This window comes from Hyperolius riggenbachi, chromosome 9 (assembly GCF_040937935.1).
Source record: "Hyperolius riggenbachi isolate aHypRig1 chromosome 9, aHypRig1.pri, whole genome shotgun sequence".
In the NCBI taxonomy this organism is placed as follows: Eukaryota; Metazoa; Chordata; class Amphibia; order Anura; family Hyperoliidae; genus Hyperolius; species Hyperolius riggenbachi.
This window is the reverse complement of record NC_090654.1, coordinates 42,212,064-42,234,169: the sequence shown is the minus strand read 5'-3', so window position 1 is coordinate 42,234,169 and position 22,106 is coordinate 42,212,064. Positions and strand designations below refer to the sequence as shown.

General features: G+C 45.8%; 1 protein-coding gene across 2 annotated transcripts in view; it reads left to right on the top strand.

Moving 5' to 3' along the window:
• Positions 1 to 19,679, top strand: part of LOC137531571 (farnesyl pyrophosphate synthase-like) — a 58,223-nt gene extending 38,544 nt beyond the window's left edge. For both annotated transcript variants that reach the window (XM_068251494.1, XM_068251495.1), the window contains 2 exons: positions 12,904 to 13,038; positions 19,000 to 19,679. In XM_068251494.1, coding sequence (XP_068107595.1) covers positions 12,904 to 13,038; positions 19,000 to 19,200 — 336 coding nt within the window. In that variant the 3' untranslated portion in view covers positions 19,201 to 19,679. The remainder of the gene's footprint in view (positions 1 to 12,903; positions 13,039 to 18,999) is intronic.
• The last annotated feature ends 2,427 nt before the right edge of the window (positions 19,680 to 22,106 follow it).

Below are 22,106 nucleotides of genomic sequence, written 5' to 3'. Positions count from 1 at the left end.
CATCTCAAGTTTTTATTTCCCTTTTAATGCATCACAACATATTATTAGCTTAAGCTGCAGCAGCTTGGCATTGAATACGATTATTTAACTTGTTTTTAATGAGTACTCCTAAGTCCTTCTCCAAGTTTGATGTCCCCATCTGTATCCTGTTTATTTTGTATTGTGTTAGTCCATTGGTACGACCACAATGCATGACTTTACATTTTTCAACATTGAATTTCATCTGCCATTTATGTGCCCATATAGCCATCCTATCCAGATCCTGCTGCAATATGTCACTATCTTCCTGAGAGTTGATGATTCTGCACAATTTTGTATCATCTGCAAAAATAGCAACAATGCTTTCTACTGCATCTACTAGACCATTAACTATTTCTGCCGCCCGGACGTGAAGCTCACGTCCAGGCGGCTGCTCTGCTGCGGTGCCACGCTTTGGCGCATGCCCCCGTGCCCCCTTGGTGTCCCCTGGTAGCCCTGGGATCAGTGAACAGGAACATGGTTCCCGATCACCGATCCGTCTCCCCAGCAGAAAAACCTAAGCGCTCTTACAAGAGGCTTCAGTCTTTCTGCCCGTAAAAATTTCCGCATCCCCCTTGTGCTTCCGCTTAGCGAGAAGCACAAGGAGGGAAGAAAAAAATCAAGGTGGCCATCTTGTGGCCAAATAGTAAAACTACAGTGGCTTGCAAAAGTATTCGGCCCCCTTGAAGTTTTCCACATTTTGTCATATTACTGCCACAAACATGAATCAATTTTATTGGAATTCCACGTGAAGGACCAATACAAAGTGGTGTACACATGAGAAGTGGAACGAAAATCATACATGATTCCAAACATTTTTTACAAATCAATAACTGCAAAGTGGGGTGTGCGTAATTATTCAGCCCCCTTTGGTCTGAGTGCAGTCAGTTGCCCATAGACATTGCCTGATGAGTGCTAATGACTAAATAGTCTGCACCTGTGTGTAATCTAATGTCAGTACAAATACAGCTGCTCTGTGACTGCCTCAGAGGTTGTCTAAGAGAATCTTGGGAGCAACAACACCATGAAGTCTTAAGAACACACCAGACAGGTCAGGGATAAAGTAACTGAGAAATTTAAAGCAGGCTTAGGCTACAAAAAGATTTCCAAAGCCTTGAACATCCCACGGAGCACTGTTCAAGCGATCATTCAGAAATGGAAGGAGTATGGCACAACTGTAAACCTACCAAGACAAGGCTGTCCACCTAAACTCACAGGCTGAACAAGGAGAGCGCTGATCAGAAATGCAGTCAAGAGGCCCATGGTGACTCTGGACGAGCTGCAGAGATCTACAGCTCAGGTGGGGGAATCTGTCCATAGGACAACTATTAGTCGTGCATTGAACAAAGTTGGCTCTTATGGAAAAGTGACAAGAAGAAAGCCATTGTTAACAGAAAAGCATAAGAAGTCCCGTTTGCAGTTTGCCAGAAGCCATGTGGGGGACACAACAAACATGTGGAAGAAGGTGCTCTGGTCGGATGAGACCAAAATGCAACTTTTGGCCAAAATGCAAAACACTATGGGCCTGATTCACAAAGCGGTGCAAACACTTTGCACGCCTGTGAAAAGCCCTTTATCACGCCTAAACTTAGTTTAGGCATGATCTGAAGGAATTTGCGCGAACTCCCGCGCGCAAAGTTTTGCGCCTCGCGTGAAGCGCCCATTAAACCCTATGGGACTTTGCGCGCAAAACTTTGCGCGCGGGAGCTTCGCGCGAATTATAGCACAAAGCGGTGATAACTTTGCTAGTGCAAAGGTTATCACACCTAAAGTCTTTTAAGCGTGATAACCGAGTTATCACCGCTTTGTGAATCAGGCCCTATGTGTGGCAGAAAACGAACACTGCACATCACTCAGAACACACCATCCTCACTGTCAAATATCGTGGTGGCAGCTTCATGCTCTGGGGTTGCTTCTCTTCAGCAGGGACAGGGAAGCTGGTCAGAGTTGATGGGAAGATGGATGGAGCCAAATACAGGGCAATCTTGGAAGAAAACCTCTTGGAGTCTGCAAAAGACTTGAGACTGGGGCGGAGGTTCACCTTCCAGGAGGACAACGACCCTAAACATAAAGCCAGGGCAACAATGGAATGGTTTAAAACAAAACATATCCATGTGTTAGAATGGCCCAGTCAAAGTCCAGATCTAAATCCAATCGAGAATCTGTGGCAAGTCTGAAAACTGCTGTTCACAAACGCTGTCCATCTAATCTGACTGAGCTGGAGCTGTTTTGCAAAGAAGAATGGGCAAGGATTTCAGTCTCTAGATGTGCAAAGCTGGTAGAGACATATCCTAAAAGACTGGCAGCTGTAATTGCAGCAAAAGGTAGTTCTACAAAGTATTGACACAGGGGGCTGAATAATTACGCACACCCCACTTTGCAGTTATTTATTTGTAAAAAAGGATTGGAATAATGTATGATTTTCGTTCCACTTCTCACGTGTACACCACTTTGTATTGGTCTTTCATGTGGAATTCCAATAAAATTGATTCAGGTTTGTGGCAGTAATGTGACAAAATGTGGAAAACTTCAAGGGGGCCGAATACTTTTGCAAGCCACTGTACATCTACATATTTTTTACATTACAATTTACACATATAATAACATTAAAAATTAACTGTTTATTTCCCACACCAAAATATTACCCAAATAAAATGTTTAATGGAAAAAGAAAATACAATTAAAAAAAAAAAAAAAAAAGACATAAATAGTTACCTAAGGGTCTGAACTTTTTAAATATGCATTTGAAGGGGGTATACTACGAACATGTTTTAAATTCTAAGCTTGTAGATAGTGATGGACGCAAAACAGAAAAAATGCACCTTTATTTCCAAATAATATATTGGCGCCATACATTGTGATAGAGACAAAATTTAATTGGTGGCATAACCGAGACAAATGGGAAAATAAAATACATATGTTTTAATTATGGTAGCATAGATTATTTTAAAGCTATAATAGCCAAAAACTGAGAAATCATGATTTTTTCCACGTTTTTCTTATTAATCCTGTTAAAATGCATTCATAAAAAAATAATTCTTAGCAAAATGTACCACCCAAAGAAAGCCTAATTAGTGGCGGAAAAAAACAAGATATAGATCAATAAATTGTGATAAGTAGTGATAAAGTTATTAGCGAATGAATGGGAGGTGAAAATTGCTCTGAGGCTGCTTACACACTAAGACGTTACAGGCGCACTTTAGTGCGCCTGTAACGCTCCCCCAACGCACAGCAATGTAACACAAGTGGGCTGTTCACACAGCCCACGTTGCGTTACATGTAACGCTGCACGTTCTGCGGAAAGTGCAGCATGCTACGGCGTTAGAGCGGCTTAAGCCGCGTTAGACTGTCTGCACATGCGCAGTCATGTTGGGGAGGAGCGGAGAGCGGCCAGGCACATGGCTAATTAATATTCACTGCACGTTTCTGACGTGCAGTGTTTACTTCCTGGAGCGGCCGCTCTGTGCGGTGATTGGCCGGCGGGACCACGTGATGCCGCATGCGTCCAAGAGTACGCATCACGGCATCACGGACGCCAGAGTGAGCTGCACAACGCGGCTCACTCTGACGTCCACAACGAAGAGCACCAGGCGTCGTGTTAGGTGCACGTTATGCGACCTTAACGTGGCACCTAACGCAACGTCTTAGTGTGCAAGTAGCCTAATGCATAAGGTGAAAAATCCCCGCAGGCTGAAATGGTTAATAAATAACTTGAAGAGCACTGGACCCAGTACTGACCCCTGTAATAAGATCCATTGACCACAACTCTTTGTTTTCTGTCCATTAGCCAGTTCCCTATCCATGAACACAGACTCTTCCCCAGTCTTTGTATTCTCAACTTTTGCACCAGACTTCTGTGGGGAACAGTGTCGAAGGCCTTTGCAAAGTCCAAGTATATCACATCTACAGCATTCCCAATATCCATATTAGCATTCACTACCTCATAAAAGCCGAGAATGTTAGTCAAACAGGACCTGTCTTTAGTAAACCCATGTTGATGCTGAGAAATAAGACTATTTTCTACTATGAAGTCTTGTATATTATCTCTTAGTAACCCCTCAAATAGTTTGCATACAACTGATGTTAAGCTTACAGGTCTATAATTTCCCGGATCTGATATTTTTTGCCCTTCTTAAATAATGGGAAAACATGAGCTGTACGCCAATCTACCAGAACTATGCCAGTTGCAAGAGAGTCACAAAAGATAAGATAAAGGGGTTTATCGATAACCAAACTTAATTCTCTTAGGACCCGAGGATGTATGCCATCCGGGCCAGGTGCCTTGTCTATTTTTAATTTATTTAGTCTTGCCTTCACTTCTTCCTGCATTAAGTATTTAGTATTATAATTGGAAGATTGAGACTCTTCTGCATCGTAATTTGCAACAGTGATGTTTCCCTTGTGAAGACAGAAGCAAAGAAAGCATTTAATAACTCTGCCTTACCTTGGTCATCCACCATTGAGTTCCCACCCTCATCCTTTAGGAGTCCAATACAGTCAACCTTTCTTTTTTTTAGAGTTGATGTACTTGTAATAGAAACTGGAGAAATAGAGGGTTCCAAGCTGAAACAAACAATTATGTAACGTGTTTTCTTGAAAGCTGAGCGAATCATGGGACAGGGATGTCTATGGGCATGACACATAAGTCTGGATAACCTATCCAGGGGGGAAAACCGAGAAACCAACTAGGAGCCCCATTTAGTGTAGTATATCTGGTCAAGGAAAAATTAAATAGAAGGAGGATACTCACTAAACCAGGTTGCACCACCAGCAAACATGGTAGATCATGTGTCACAATTGCTGCCGGGTCCTTTTACAGGCCTGGAAAGATTGCCTTGGGAATGATTCTGGTCGCTCTCTCCCCCAAAAATTATAGGTAATTAAAAAAATAGAAACCCGACACTGTTGTCCCCTCAAGAGGGAATGTGAACTTGCAAACTGGGAGGGAAGTGCCCCCCAAAAATTAAAGGATTAAAAAAAAGGAATACTATCAATACCGAAGTGTTATCAAATGACAATGTACAAATAATGTTTTAGTAGCTGTGTCACAGAAGCCCTCCGTGGCTGACCGCACTTAGCCTTCTAAACGGTGCCAGCGCACAGATCGTGCGAACTCTGGTCGCAGTCAACGCGCAGGAACCGTTAAGAATTAGCCGCAGACAACTCAGAAGGGAGCCTGTGAGACACGGGTAATTACAACGTCACCTACTGGTTCAGAGTAAACTGCCACCACCGCGGTTACTATGGGACCGTGGGGCCCACTAACTGACTGACTAATCCTGCGAATAAAACGGTTAAACACACGATATTCTGTCTAGCCAACAACAAACAAACAGTAGCGTATCTTCAGAGACCCGGGATCATTTCTGTGTGTGCTGATAAGCAGGGTAGCGAAACAGTGAATGACTTGGGGAAAGTCGTTTATTCACGCAATATAAATAATTAATATATACAGACAATTATGAAAATCAACAATTATTAAAACAGTAATAGCCAGTATGAAAAATAAAAGAAGGGAGAAAAATACTTAGTTCCTGGAAAGATGTCCTTATTGTGGGAAGAATCATAAAGTCCTTGGTTTCAAAGTCCAGAGTTCAGACCAGGTGGATACCAGCATATCCTCAAGCTGGCATCTGATGAGTGCAAGATGGTTCAGTGTGGAGGACCCTGAGTTTGGGTCCTCAGCCATTCTTATGCCCCTGCTTCAGTAGGAGGGAGTGAGGGCGGGGAGCTATACACCTCCTTCAAAGATGAGATGAGCCCTCCTCTTGTACTGGGGCTAGAAATCATATCTACCCATATATGGGCTCTATCTCACAGAACCGTACAGGTCAGGGCAGATTTACTAATATTTTCAGATCTGCCTCGATGTACCCAGCAGTCTGATACCAAACATGAGGGGTGGGACCCCTGTGGTACCATTAGGGCACTGTTGGACTGCCTAACGGGCAGTCTTTACCTCAGAAGGTTCTGAAATGTTCTCAGAACCAACGCCAGGCAGGGCCCTACCTGCTCTGTTAGTTTGGAGGGTCTGCCAGCCTGGCAACACAGAAAATATGATACATATAGCAATTTATGGAATATGAGAGACCCCTGGGATTTATACCAGGTCATTCCCAGGCAAAGGTTCTTTGAAGTTGGCAGCAGCAAGCCACATGTCGGCTCCCTGCTGGGAAAAGGAGTCGGAGTGTCTGAGTTTCCTCACTCTAAATTGGTTCTGTCATGGTGTTTGTCACCTTATACCTGATGGATGGGCCATCAGCACAGCTTGAAGCCAGGGACTCTCTGGGCCCAGGCTCATTAGCATATCAAAAGAGCCATCCTGCAGTTAAGGTGATGCTATTCCTCTGCTAAGAAAGGACTGCAGACCTCCTACACAATAAATCCAGATTCTATCGATTTGAAGCGCAATCGACGCAGAGAATCGAGTGCGATCGCTTTTCTTCACGGGCGGTTACAGGACGCGCCTGCGGCCCCGCAACTGTCCGTGACAGCCCTCCCTGGGGAGAAGGCAGATAGACATTCATCAGCAAGATGTGTGTCGTTGCCGCTAACCTGCGAGATCTGATCTAGTTCCCCGTTGGCGCTCTGGGGTCGGCTGCCCGCTGCGGGTCGGCCAACCTGGCTGACGGGTCTCGGGTTGCCGGTGCGGCGGGAAAACCTATTGGAGCCTGTGGCTCGGTTCCCCTGGACCGGTCGCAGTCTGCTACCCTCAGGGTTGACCCGACATGGACCGTTCTGGACAGGGCGTTTGCGCCACTGCAGTCGGACGTGGTGTCTGCCGGGACTGCTGACAACGGGCAGTGGGTTGGTTAGGTCAACAGCCAGCCCACGCAGGGTTCCCCTGCCAAGTGGCTGTGGACCCAAGGGAACCCCGCGGGAATCCCTGGACCTTCCCAGCTCCTGACAGACGGCACATGCCCTGCAGTAGTTCGCTACATCCCTGTTCATCCGGGGCCAATAATACTGTTTCCGAATACCGGCAAGTGTCTTGCGGACACCCGAGTGCCCTGTCAGAGGATTACCATGTGTGGATTTCAGCACATGTCCCCTGAACGCACTCGGGACCACAAGCCATTTGGTATTCGCGTGTGATCTACCGGTACTGGGCTGTACAGACTCACTGTACAGTCTCCCACCTTCCCAGTACACCTTGAAAGCGGCCCCGTCTGCGAGGGGCTCAGCGGCTTGCTGCCGGAGCACCTCCAGGTTTGGGTCACTTTGTAGTGCGGCTGAGAATACGGCGCTGTCAGTTTCAGCCAACTGGCTCATGTCACACGAGGCCAGCGGCTGAAAGGTCTCATCCCTGCGGTCAGAGGAGGGGGAGGAGGCCGGAACCCCCTCCACCTGTTCTGAGCTCGGGTTCCGAGCAGTGCAGCTGCGCGGTATGGCTAGCACAGGTACACTGTCAGAATGGCACATATTGGCATTACCTACATCATTGTCACAAGCATTTATAACAGTAACAGGAACATTTTCATCACAGACAGTTTGTACAGTAAACTCAGGTACAGTTACAGCATCATCACAACAGACAGTCTGTACATCAAACTCAGGTGCCTTTGAAGCAGGCACTATTGAACCGGGTACCCTTGAACTGGGCACATTTAACCCACCTCCCCCTGGTGCTCCTCCAAGTGTATAAAGTACCTGGTGGTGGGTGGAGAGTCCGTCTCCTTCCGTGAGCGACAAGGCGGTCGTGGCAGGTTCATAGTAGGACACAAGCTTGCCCAAATCAGTCCCTAGCAACACAGGGACTGGGAGATCCTTCATAACCCCAACAACCCTTTCGTGGACCCCTCCCACTCCCCAATCCAGCTTCACTCTGGCGTGGGCTATGTGGAAAAGGGTGCCCTCTACTCCAGTAAGGGCAAGGGATCGGCTGGAGCTGATGCTCTCCTTTGGCACAAGATGTGAGTGAACTAACGTGATGTCAGCTCCGGTGTCTCGAAATCCGGTGACAACTTTGCCGTTCACTCTAACAAGTTGCTGCTGGTCGGTTCGGTCGCGGATTTCCTTTCCGCGGGCAAACAGGACAAAATCGGATGATCCAGGCTGTGGTTCGCTGGCGGGCTGCCTCTGCTGTGGGTGAGGTGCAGGTGATGCAGATGATCCAGGTGCTGGTGGTGTCTGTCTCCGCTCCGGACAGTCGAATTTCATGTGTCCGGGCTGGCGGCAGTAGTGACAGGTGACCTCTCCAGGCGCTGCAGGCCTGGGTGCAGCAGCTGCGCTGGGTGGCCTCTGTGGCGGACGGCTCACAGGGGCAGGAGGGTCTGCCGAGGTATTGGGCTGACCTCCTCTCCAGCTGGATGGGACAGTTCTGCGGGGATCAGCCACCCGGGTAGTTGCAAAAGTCTCAGCAAGGTCTGCAGCGACAGTGGCTGAAGCCGGCCTGCGTTCTAACACAAACTGTCGTACATCAGCAGGGCAAATGTTCAGAAATTGTTCGAGGACTATCAAGTCCTCCAGGACGCCATAAGACCCTTTGGTGAGGCCTAGCGTCCACTGGCGGAGTGTGGGGAGCAAGCTGCTGACCACATCTCGGTACGAATCAGAAGACTTTTTCTGCCAGGCCCTGAACTTTTTCCGATAGGCTTCTGGCGTCAGCTGGTACTTAGTAATGATAGCGTCTTTTATAGCAGCATAATCATTATCCTTTTCCGCAGGCAATTCTGCGAAAGCATCAAGCGCTTTGTAGCGCAGCAAAGGTGTCAGATGTCTGGCCCACTGGTCTTGGGACAGACGATACTGACGGCATGCTTTTTCGAAAGATCGCAAAAACAAGTCAATGTCTGTGTCTTTCTCGATATTAGCAAATTTAAATTTTGCACTTACGGGGGCTGCAGCTCCTTCAGCAGGGAGGCTGGGCGGTGAACTCCGGCTGGCCTGTTGCACTTTTGCCATGTTTAGCTCATGCTGTCGTTGGCGCTCCCGTTCCGCAGATTGGCGCTCCTCACGCATGTACTGCAGGTACTTGTCCAGGTCAGTCTCCATCAGCTTTTGTAATGCCTGCTGCATTACCGGGTCAGCACCCATGGACAGTCCAGTACTGGCCAGTTCCGGGCGAGTACTGTCAGAAACTCTGGGATTGGGGTCCACACTGACATTCTCCGGCGTAACTGTTGATGCAGGGCCCTCAGGATGCACAACCTCTGTACGGTCAGGAGTCTCAGTCTCTGGTTCCCCTTGCCTTGAGTCAGATGGGTCAGCGTCTACCTCAGCAGACACATCCAGCTCCTGCAGTTGCTGGGTATCCCATTGAAACAATTCCGTTACCAGGTCCCCTTGTTTCTTGCGGCCGACATCAATGCCTCTCTCTTGGCAAAGATTTTGCAGGTCCGCCAGGCACATTTTCTTGTAGTTCCCGGACATTTCCACGCCAAATAAAATAAAACTTTTGGGGAGGGGTACTGGCTACACAGTCTCTCTGTATATATAAAAAATATATTGCCTTCCAGCTACACCAACGAATTAGTTTGTTTCTCGATAGCGCTAGCGCTATCTTAGATACTTTCAGCACAACACAGGTCCCAACCGCTGCCTAACACTGTCACAGGAGCTCTAGTGGCTGACCGCACTTAGCCTTCTAAACGGTGCCAGCGCACAGATCGTGCGAACTCTGGTCGCAGTCAATGCGCAGGAACCGTTAAGAATTAGCCGCAGACAACTCAGAAGGGAGCCTGTGAGACACGGGTAATTACAACGTCACCTACTGGTTCAGAGTAAACTGCCACCACCGCGGTTACTATGGGACCGTGGGGCCCACTAACTGACTGACTAATCCTGCGAATAAAACGGTTAAACACACGATATTCTGTCTAGCCAACAACAAACAAACAGTAGCGTATCTTCAGAGACCCGGGATCATTTCTGTGTGTGCTGATAAGCAGGGTAGCGAAACAGTGAATGACTTGGGGAAAGTCGTTTATTCACGCAATATAAATAATTAATATATACAGACAATTATGAAAATCAACAATTATTAAAACAGTAATAGCCAGTATGAAAAATAAAAGAAGGGAGAAAAATACTTAGTTCCTGGAAAGATGTCCTTATTGTGGGAAGAATCATAAAGTCCTTGGTTTCAAAGTCCAGAGTTCAGACCAGGTGGATACCAGCATATCCTCAAGCTGGCATCTGATGAGTGCAAGATGGTTCAGTGTGGAGGACCCTGAGTTTGGGTCCTCAGCCATTCTTATGCCCCTGCTTCAGTAGGAGGGAGTGAGGGCGGGGAGCTATACACCTCCTTCAAAGATGAGATGAGCCCTCCTCTTGTACTGGGGCTAGAAATCATATCTACCCATATATGGGCTCTATCTCACAGAACCGTACAGGTCAGGGCAGATTTACTAATATTTTCAGATCTGCCTCGATGTACCCAGCAGTCTGATACCAAACATGAGGGGTGGGACCCCTGTGGTACCATTAGGGCACTGTTGGACTGCCTAACGGGCAGTCTTTACCTCAGAAGGTTCTGAAATGTTCTCAGAACCAACGCCAGGCAGGGCCCTACCTGCTCTGTTAGTTTGGAGGGTCTGCCAGCCTGGCAACACAGAAAATATGATACATATAGCAATTTATGGAATATGAGAGACCCCTGGGATTTATACCAGGTCATTCCCAGGCAAAGGTTCTTTGAAGTTGGCAGCAGCAAGCCACATGTCGGCTCCCTGCTGGGAAAAGGAGTCGGAGTGTCTGAGTTTCCTCACTCTAAATTGGTTCTGTCATGGTGTTTGTCACCTTATACCTGATGGATGGGCCATCAGCACAGCTTGAAGCCAGGGACTCTCTGGGCCCAGGCTCATTAGCATATCAAAAGAGCCATCCTGCAGTTAAGGTGATGCTATTCCTCTGCTAAGAAAGGACTGCAGACCTCCTACACAATAAATCCAGATTCTATCGATTTGAAGCGCAATCGACGCAGAGAATCGAGTGCGATCGCTTTTCTTCACGGGCGGTTACAGGACGCGCCTGCGGCCCCGCAACCGTCCGTGACAAGCTGTATAAGCATTTTCCTATTTTTCATGTTAAATATCAGAGGCAAAAGCTTTAATTCATTGTGTGTAGGATATAGCTCTACTGGAACAAATCATTTGCAAAGGGGTGTCTGCTTCAATGCACAGCCAGTGTTGTTGCCTGCATATCAGACTGCAGAGTATTTTTCACTGAAAGCCCAAAAAAATATGAAAAGCTGTGCTGTCACAGACAATTACATGTTTAAAACAAGTTACATTTCCTCTGCTCTCTTGCAGACAGCTCAGAAAAATGCAGCTTCTTCTGAGAGTTCTCTGACACACAGCTACACACAGAGATAACAGTGAGGGAAATCCTCCCTCACCTCATTAACTCTCCCGTCAGAAATGAGCAGACAGTGTGGTCAGTTCAGAGTGAAAGGAATTTGTTACAGTAAACAAAATAGATAAGCAGATGAAATGTATACATCATTATTTACCAGCACTTCAGGAACTCTCTCTAACTCAGGTTAAAAAACACATGTTAATCTATAGTATCCCTTTAACTCAAGAATGAGTTACAAAAAGAACTTTTGCTTTCTTAAAACAGAAAGAATTTGCGGTAATTCAGGTTGGAGTGAGCTTGAGATGTCTCCCAGTGCAACACTGCTAAATATATATAAAATTAAAACAAAAATAAAAAAGAATGAGTTACAAAAAGTTGCCAGACATACAAAAAACATTGATAACAAATCGTTTGTTGAGACGCAAAAACATTGGCAATGCATTTTGCGGCAAAACCTGCTTCTTCAGGGCAGTGCACAATGTGTTGGAGTAAGCCAAACACAGCTTGGGGTGCCAGGTCGTTACTTGGCAATGGCACTCCAAACTGTGCTTGACTTACTGACACTCTCATTCTTGAGATAAGTTCAATCTTACCTTTAAAACTGTTTTTTATTTCATTTCATTTTTTTTCCTTTGCCACCTTCCTCCCAGTTTGTTAAGATGCTACATGAGTTGGGCTCTGCCACAGAACTAGCCCTGCCTCTGTATCCAAAGCTATACCTAGGTTATGGCAATAATGTAGCTTTTGCCATGGGCTTCATATTATTGAATTTATTGGATTAGCTGCTGCAATGCAGCGAAGCTTTACAACTGGATATACGGTGGCCATGAATTCTGTTGTGGCTAAAGAGCATGGAATCATGTGAGTGACGTCCAGTGATGAGTGAAAATTCTTTTTTGCATTAATTTTCGGAAAATAATGTACAATTCGACTTTTCAGTGAAAATGTCTGATTTTTCGCTTTAAAGGGAGTTTTTTTGTGTGCCATTTTTAGCTTAAAAAGGTAATTTGCTCTTAACTCAACTAACTCACTGGTGGCAATTTAGGCAAAAATTCTGGTAATTTTGGTGAAAACTGACATTGCGAAAATACAATGTATTTTCACAAATGTATTTTTGAAGCAGAAATTAGCATTTTCGATGTGAAAATGACTGTGGTGAAAATTTGCAAGTAGCACTGGTGTTGTCATTCTATCCCAGGCCCAGCCATAAGTGAGGTGAAGTGTTGAGAGCAGGAGGTCTGATCTGTTACTAGGAGGCTGTTACTAGTGGAGTGATTCATGAGGTGTTGTCTGTTACTGAGGTCTGTCATGCCTATTCACTTCATGTGGGACATACCCACTTCAATCTGTGGCCGCCTACCTCAATTGCCTGCTCTTTCCTACCATGAGGTGGAGTTTCAGTGCTTCCTCTAGGCACAATTTTCCGTATCTAACTATCTTGAGCTGAATGTAATCCTCAGCTGTGATATGCAGGCATATGATGAATGTGAATATTGCTGTTGGTTCCTTACATCTTCCAGAGAAATAAGATTTCCCCATCCCACACATATACCTGCTGAATGCTTCCCTGTTTCTTTTAATCCACAGAATGATTATCTGGATTGCTTTGGGGACACTGATGTGACGGGCAAGATTGGGAGTAACATTCAGGAGAACAAGTGTACCTGGCTGGTGATAGAGGCACTGAAGAGAGTCACACCTGAGCAGAGGAGGCTTCTGCAGGTAAACAGAACACACAGATTGTGGAGAGAGGGTACCAGAGGTAAACAAGTGACATAAGTGGACAAAAGAGCTATTCTGGGGAAGAGGGGGCTTCTAGAAGAATACAGATCATTCAAGTGGGGGAGGAGCCATGCTTGGGCAGAGCAAGCTTTTGAAATATTACAGAAATGGCAAATTTGTATAAAAACTTACTATAATTCTCCTTTCCTGGATTACCTTCTTGCCATAATGGCTCCACCCCCATCCTGATAGGATCATGTAACTTTAAAGAAAGAAGTGAGGTATCTGACTGGGTGTCTACCTGGGTCCCATGATGGACTAGATGTTGGGGACTAGCAAAGTATAAGTATCTCACCTTGAGAAAACAAACAAATAGGAATGAGTGAGAATGCTTTTGCAAAAGGAGCGTCCTGTAGTGTGCAAGAGGTGAGGGCGAGATCTGCAAGGGTTAACTCACCTGGCTGCTGCCTGCGTTCTGAGCCAAAAGCTTCAAGATTACCTGCCCTGTTGCTGAATCCTGCCTGTCTACCAATTCCATTCTCTCTTACCTGTCTTACTACCTGATCTGTCACCAACTCCTGCCTGTCTGACTACCTGATCTGTTACCAACTCCTGCCTGTCTGACTACCTGATCTGTTGCCAACTCCTGCCTGTCTGACTACCTGATCTGTTGCCAAACCCTGCCTGACTGAGTGCCCAAATTGTTACAGGACTGTTCACATTTTGACTACTCTCAAGTGCTCCTGCCCGAGTTGACCAAAAGCTTTGTTCTCAACTCCAGAGCTCCAGATGATAATGAGTTGCAAAGGTAGATGTCCTCCTCATCCAGAAATCTCTGCATCCACTGGTACGCACTGTCAGAAAAGCAGTTAAGAATATTTTTGAAATCTTTATATATACCCCAAAAGGTGCAGAAAACCTGGGTCTACCAAACGATAAAAAAATTTAGCTACCTAGTGGGGGGGAACAATGACCAGGGGAGCTGCACATTTGCTTATTGTTGCACAGGGAGAGCAGCTTGTTCCTAGGATTCGTGGTGGTGGTGGTGGGGGGGGGGGTGATTACTTCGATTATGTAAGTCCTTTGCTTTTAGCACTACAGGGTGCCATCTGGTTGAAGGGATGGTGCTATTGCCTACAACTGCTGACTTGGAAAACTCCAGGACAACAAGATTAGTGAGTGTGGCCCTAGTTGGTGTGCTTTTGTAGCCAAAGTTAGGCTTGGAAATAAATATTACACATAGATCAGATAAGGTTCATTCTGGCCAGGAGATGGCTTCTGGAGGTGAACAGAACATACAGTTGAGGGAGAGGTCCAGGGCCTAGCCTGGGCGGGTGCATTGCACCCAGGCGCCTGTCTGCGACAGGCGCCCGCCCGGCCGCTGCTCACCCCCTCTGGCCGGCACTCCCTCCCTCCCTCTAGCCCCCGGTTACGTCGGAACAGTGGCGCCACGTCAGACCTCGATCAGGCAGCGACCAATAGTGCGGGCGCTAGGACCTAGCACGCCACACTGATATGCGGATGTCTGATATGCGGAAGTGACATCACTTCCGCATATAGAGCGGGTGCGTCCAGTGCCCGCTCTGGTCGGGTCACCCGCTGATCCTGAGGTCTGACTGATGCTGCAGGTGAGGGGGGAGCGGCGGCAGCTAGAGGGAGGGAGGGAGAGAGGGAGCGAGCAGGCGGGTGGGCTCTTGTCACTCACTAACGGGGGTCGCTGCCACTCACTACCTAAATGGGGTCCCTATACCTGGCTACATATACTGGGACATATACCCCCTGGCTACATATACTGGGACATATACCAATGCCTACATATACTGGAACATATACCCCCTGGCTACATATACTGGGACATATACCCCCGGGCTACATATACTGGGACATATACCCCCTGGCTACATATACTGGGACATATACCCCTGCCTACATATACTGGGGACATATACCTCTGGCTACATATACTGGGGACATATACCCCCTGGCTACATATACTGGGGACATATACCCCCTGCTACATATACTGGGGACATATACCCCCTGGCTACATATACTGGGATATATTCCCCCTGGCTACATATACTGGGACATATACACCTGCCTACATATACTGGGACATATACACCTGCCTACATATACTGGGTACATATACTTGGCACATATATCCCTGGCTACATATACTGGGGACATATACCTCTGGCTACATATACTGGGCACATATATCCCTGGCTACATATACTGGGGATACTGGCTGTTTGTCATTATGTGCATTTGCTGGTGAAAAGCTGTCTCTTATTATGTGCATTTGCTGGTGAAAAGCTGTCTCTTATTATGTGCATTTGCTGGTGAAAAGCTGTCTCTTATTATGTGCATTTGCTGGTGAAAAGCGGTCTCTGATTATGTGCATTTGCTGGTGAAAAGCGGTCACTTGTTATGTGCATTTACTGGTGAAAAGCGGTCTCTTGTTATGTGCATTTACCCGTGAAAAGTGGTCTCTTGTTATGTGCATTTACTGGTGAAAAGCCGTCTCTTGTTATGTGCATTTACTGGTGAAAAGCTGTCTCTTATTATGTGCATTTACTGGGGAAAAGCTGTCTCTCATTATGTGCATTTACTGGGGAAAAGCTGTCTCTCATTACGTGCATTTACTGGTGAAACGCTGTCTCTTATGTGCATTTAGTGGGGAAATTTTGTCAGTAAAAATAATCTTTTGTCAGTAAATTTTTAGGTATTTGTCCGTAAAAAATAACGTGAAAGGTTGGCAACACTGGCAGGCTGCGCGGTGCAACGGGAAATATACAGGCAACCCCCATCATGCTTGGGCTTGGCGGGGGGAGGAGCCGACGACAGCAAGCGAGAGTAGGGTGGCCGCAGGCAGCCATAAGTAGGCAGTGTGTGACTGCGTCGCACTCGCAGAGCCTCTCAGCCTGAGTCAGTCCAGAGACTATCAGACTCGCAGGAAGCCAAAGCCAGCCAGGAGCAAGCCCATGGAAGAGGGGTAGGAATGGGGTATCACATGCATGCGGAAAGAGGTGGAAGGTGTGGGTGTGATTAGGCAGGACACTGGTGTGGTTATGTGGTTGGGCACAGTTAATTTAACCACTCCCATAGGCGCCAGAGAAAATCTTGCACCCAGGTGCCAGGCACCCCAGGCTTACCCCTGGAGAGGTCACTCAGCAGAAGAAGAGACTTTTGGCAACACTGAATATACAGGTGGGAGTAGATGATTAGTAGGTTCTACTTTTTTTTCTACTTTTTCTACTTACCTACAGATTCAAGTAAATTATATGCAGCTTGAGGTATTTTTGAAGTCCAAATTGTCAAGAAGTTTGTTTTGCCCAATTCCAAGCTGCAAGCAATTTTTCATTCAATTTTTATGCACACTGCAGAAAGGAAGTTGCCTAATAATTATGCACACCTGATATAGAGTGTTGATGTCATTAGACCACAACCCTTCTCATTACAGAGATGCACATCACCTAATATGCTTAATTGGTAGTAGGCTTTCGAGCCTATACAGCTTGGAGTAAGACAACATGCATAAAGAGAATGATGTGGTCAAAATACTCATTTGCCTAATAATTCTGCACTCCCTGTATAATGATGAGACGAATACACTTGAAATCCTATAACGAATCTGTTATGGAGGGCAAGTCTGCCATCCATTCAAGTGAAAGGTATGCACTGACTGTCAGGTATAAAACAGTACAATGTGCAGTCACACAGGTGCAGTGAAAAGGTATGCACTGATTGCTGCTATAATACAATGTGCAGTCACACAGGTGCAGTGAAAGGTATGCAGTGACTGCTGGTATAATACAATGTGCAGTCACACAGGGGCAGTGAAAGGTATGCACTGACTGCTGGTATAATACAATGTGCAGTCACACAGGTGCAGTGAAAGGTATGCAGTGACTGCTGGTGGTATGATACAATGTGCAGTCACAAAGGTGCAGTGAAAGGTATGCAGTGACTGCTGGTGGTATGATACAATGTGCAGTCACACAGGTGCAGTGAAAGTATGCAGTGACTGCTGGTGGTATGATACAATGTGCAGTCACACAGGTGCAGTGAAAAGGTGTGCTGAATGTGCTGGGCCCTGGCACAGTATAGCTATTAGCAAGGGCCAGCTGCAACAGACAGGGCTGTATATGCAGTGTCAGTGGGCCACACACAAAAAAAAACACATCACAAGAACATTAGCTCTCAAAAGAGCTGTTTTGGTGGTACTTTTCAGCAACAAATATCAGCAAGGAGCAACCTAACAAGAGCCTAACTAAGCTTTCCCTATCTCTGCAGCAACCTCTCTCCCTTCTCTCACTAATAACAGCAGCAGGCAGAGTAAGAAAATGGCAGACGCTGCTGCCTTTTATAAAGGGGGGCTCCAGGAGGGAGTGCAGCCTGATTGTCTGCCATGTGTCTGCTGACTGTGATGTAGAGGGTCAAAGTTTAGCCCAATGATGTAGTATAGGGGATGGGTCGAACGTGCTAAAGGTTCGCATTTTGCCGCGAACGTGAATCCGCGTTGTTGACGAGAATAAGTTTGCGTGTGAACTGTTCGGGCCATCTCTAGGATTAATTTGAGCGGTAAGAAAGAGAGCTTGTGTTTGGAGTGCTTGGAGTGGTCTCTGGGTTGTGATAAGAGGTTATCAATGATGAGATGCAAATAATTTCGAGTTGATGGAAGACTATGCACGTTTTTTAGGCAAATTTATTCAACTTAAAACTGGACCTGAGGTATATCTATATCAATGAGGTACCTGTATATAGGTGGTATTGTTATGGGTCTATGCTTTTGTTTTTAATTCTATGGTTTGTGTTGTGTATTCGCTGCCAGTGGTGCTGCAAAATTTCGCAAATGCGAAATTTCGCATTGTAATGCTCCGCTTTTCATTGTAATCGTAATGTAAAATTTATGGGAGAATGCGTAATAAATTACGTGTGAACTGTAATTATGTATCAAAACTTTGTGTAACTTCATAATTACGCAGAATTACGGAATTAGTCACTCAGTAGGTTTTGATGCATATTATGCTGATGTACGCATACAAATTTCCGCATCATGATTAGTTATACGCATTAATATATAGCATGCGCATTGGCAAGTTTAACGCGTAATTATGTTACACAGTTCCATTTACGCGCAAAGTACCGTAGCCGTAATTATGCAATACCTGTAACTTCCTAAAATACTACGCAAAGTTTTAATGCAAAGTTTTTCAATGCGAAAAAAGTCGCAAAATTTTCGAAACAAAGTTTTTGGCCATTACGACCACCACTGTTCACTGCATTTAACGACTTCAATGATTGATCATTATCTAAAACTTTACACGAAACTACATTCTTTAATCTGCACTTGAGCTTTAACTTAACTCAGATATTGATACTACATTCATGTGAATTTTCAGGGTACTACTGATTAGGTCATATGTTTATATCCCATTATCACAAGTTGTTTTACAAAGAAAAGATACTAACCCAATAACGTAGACACAATTTTAGCAATTTGATTGGTTGGTCTATGACCCCTGCACCACTCACTTAAAGTCAGTGGAGGACCTGCAGCTCCCCAGCCACCCATATCTATGTGCAGTGGCTGGCAACATGTAGTTCACCTCCAGTTTGGGTTGGCTAGACCAAGAACTATGTACTTTCTATACCTACAATTGTATGTTGCTTTTCTTCTTTTGTATGCATAAGGTACCCACATATATTTTCTAATTTTTGTTGTATCTTGATTGTGAAATAAAAAATAAAAATTGAAAGAAAATGGACAGGAGGAATTCTGCCAAGGTGATAGTCAAGTGGTCCATTTTGAATCTCCATAAATTTGCTTCTAAAATTTGTGTAAAGCTGCATCAACATCATTAATCAACTTCATCAATCAACTTTAGGTGTGAGGTGTGCATTGTTGGATGGAGCTGAGTGTAGAATTAACCCTTGCTGTTCTGTGACACACAGGAGAACTATGGGCAGAACGACATGGAGAAGGTGCTGCGGGTGAAGCAATTGTACGGAGTGCTGGATCTTCCAACCATCTTCAGACAATATGAGGAAGAGAGCTACCAGAGGCTGAAGACACTCATCTCCCAGCATGCCAGTGGGCTGCCCAAACAGATTTTTTTGGGTCTTGCTCGCAAGGTTTACAAGAGGCAGAAATGAATATCACAGACTATGTAATAATATACTGCTAGGAGATGCCAAATTCTGATATGGTGGTGGGCCACAGCATAGGTTAGGAAATGGAGTTTATTGGACACAACACCCAATGATGCATTTTGCGGGGTAAGCAAAGGAAGAGGTAGAGCAGGGCACTGCTCTGAGGAATCTCTGACTTTCATTGGATGTCCATACAGATTACCCACAGGTTCAAACAATAGTGGGTGTGAGGGTGTAGAGGAATCGGACTGTCAGCACTTTTACAGAGGCCAAGGCCAGCAGGCCCCTCTATACCCTCACACTACCACTTTTAAATAGATTAAGTATCTCACTGCCATTTACAAGAATACTTTGAAAGATGCTATTGATGGAATAGATTAGTGAAATAAAAGATACTTTATTGGTCTAATGGATTCTATCTATACTCTTCAGTGTCATTGTAATTCTATAGTGTGAATATGAAATTAAACATTTAAGCTAATACGAGGAATCAAAAATGTTATTATATATTTTTTCCCTACAATTTTTCATTTTGGCTATGTCTGGATTATTAAAATGAAAAATAAAGAATCTATAAAAAAATGAATGAAATGCTATTATCAACAGTCAACAGTTTTCGAAGACTATCACTTAAAGTGGCCCCAAATTAAAAATACAATATTTCAGAAATAAAATCTATTTTCTAAATTATAATAATAAATAGCAGCCTTTTTTTCAGCTGCATGATGACAAATATAAAATATTTTACATTTATTGAAGGAACCTCTTCCTTTCATATGGCCGGGACGAATCCGGCAGACTGGTGGAGGAAATAAAAAAACAAGACACAGGCTGCTACTGATGATGTCACAGGGGAGGTAATCTCAGCTTCTGTGAGATTTCACGTAGACGACGCCCCTGTGAGGGAGGGTAGCTAATGACAAATAGAGATGGCCTGAACGGTTCGCCGGCGAACAGTTCCCGGCGAACTTCCGGGGTTTGCGATCGCGGAGAACCGCAAAATTTTCCGGAAGTTCGGTTCGCCCCCATAGTGCATCATTAGGGTCAACTTTGACCCTCTACATCACAGTCAGCAGGCACATTGTAGCCAATCAGGCTACACTCCCTCCTGGAGCCACTCCCCCCTTATAAAAGGCAGGCAGCGTCAGGCTTTGGACTCACTCGTGTGCCAGCATTAATTAGAGAAGGGAGAGCTGTTGCATAGAGAGCTAAAGGGAAATCTTAGTTATGCTCTTGTAAGCTTCTTAGCTTGCTCCTTGCTGATTCTTATTGCTAAAAAAGCACCCCTCAACAGCTCTTTTGAGAGCTAATATTGTTCTTGTGATCTCTTTTTTTTTTTGTGTGTGTCCCACTGCCACTTGTGTTGCATAGACAGCCTTGGTAATTCCTACTGTGTGTGCCACTGCCAGGCCCAGCACATTCAGTGACTACCTGTGTGTGTGAAAGGTGCACATTGTAATACCCATCACTGCATATGCCTACCTGTTGTTCACTTCAGTCAGTGCACCCACCTACCTACGTGAGCGCACGCAGTGTCACTGTGCCTGTCCGGGACCTGTCTGTGTGTGACAGGTGCACATTGTAATACCCATCACTGCATATAATTACCTACTACCTGTTGTTCACTTCAGTGCACCCACCTACCTACGTGAGCGCATGCAGTGTCACTGTGCCTGTGCGGTACCTGTCTGTGCGTGACAGGTGCACAATACCCATCACTGCATATACTTACCTGTTCACAGTGCACCCACCTACCTACGTGAGCACACGCAGTGTCACTGTGCTTGTCCGGTACCTGTCTATGTGTGACAGGTGCACATTGTAATACCCATCACTGCATATACTTACTACCTGTTGCTCACATCAGTGCACCCACCTACCGACGTGAGCGCACGCAGTGTCACTGTGCCTGTCCGGTACCTGTCTGTGTGTGACAGGTGCACATTGTAGTACCCATCACTGCATATATCTACCTGTGTGTTCAGTGCACCCACCTATCTATGTGAGTGCACACAGTGTGATACACCACTCAGTGCATACCTGTTAACTGCACCTTTGTGACTGCACATTGTATTAGTCAAGTCAGTGCATAATTTTCCCTTCACCCCCCCCCCCCCCCCGATATGGACAAAACGGACAAAACAGGTAGAGGCAGAGGTAGAGGCAGACCCAGAGGAAGGCCACCCGGCAGGTCTGTGCGAGGTCGTGCTGATGTGATTTTGTGCAGCCCTGGACCACAGTACAGTGATCAGAAGAAGGCACGTCCCATCAACTCCCAAGATTGTCAGGACGTGGTTGACTATTTCACACAGAACACCTCATCTTCCGCAGCCACCAGCGCTACTACAAACACCACATCCATTGCATTTGACACTTCGCAGGAGTTAATTGGTGGGGAATTAACTGATTCACAGTCATTATTTTTACAACCAGATGAAGGCGCTAAGCAAATTACACCACCTCATATGTCTGAGTTAGGCGGTGACAATATGGACGTCACATGTGAAGATGATGAAGTACCTGCTGTTGGTGCAGTTTTGGAGGTGTCTGAGGCAAGCGAAGCTGAGCAGGATGATTATGATGATGACGATGATACGGATCCCACGTATGTTCCCAATAGAGGAGATAAACAGGGGGACAGTTCAGAGGGGGAGTCAGAGAGGAGTAGGAGGAGATGAGTTGCTGAAAGAAGCAGCGGGAGCTCGTCGTCAGAAACAGCTGGTGGCAGTGTCAGGCGCCATGTATCGCCACCTAAGTACAGCCAGCCAACATGCCCTCCAACGTCAGCTGCTGATGCCACCATGGTTAGTGCCATCACCCCAGGGGTGCTCAGCGGTTTGGAATTTTTTCATGTGTCTGCCTCAGATTGGAGCAATGCCATCTGTTGTCCCTGCCTCTAAAAATTGAGC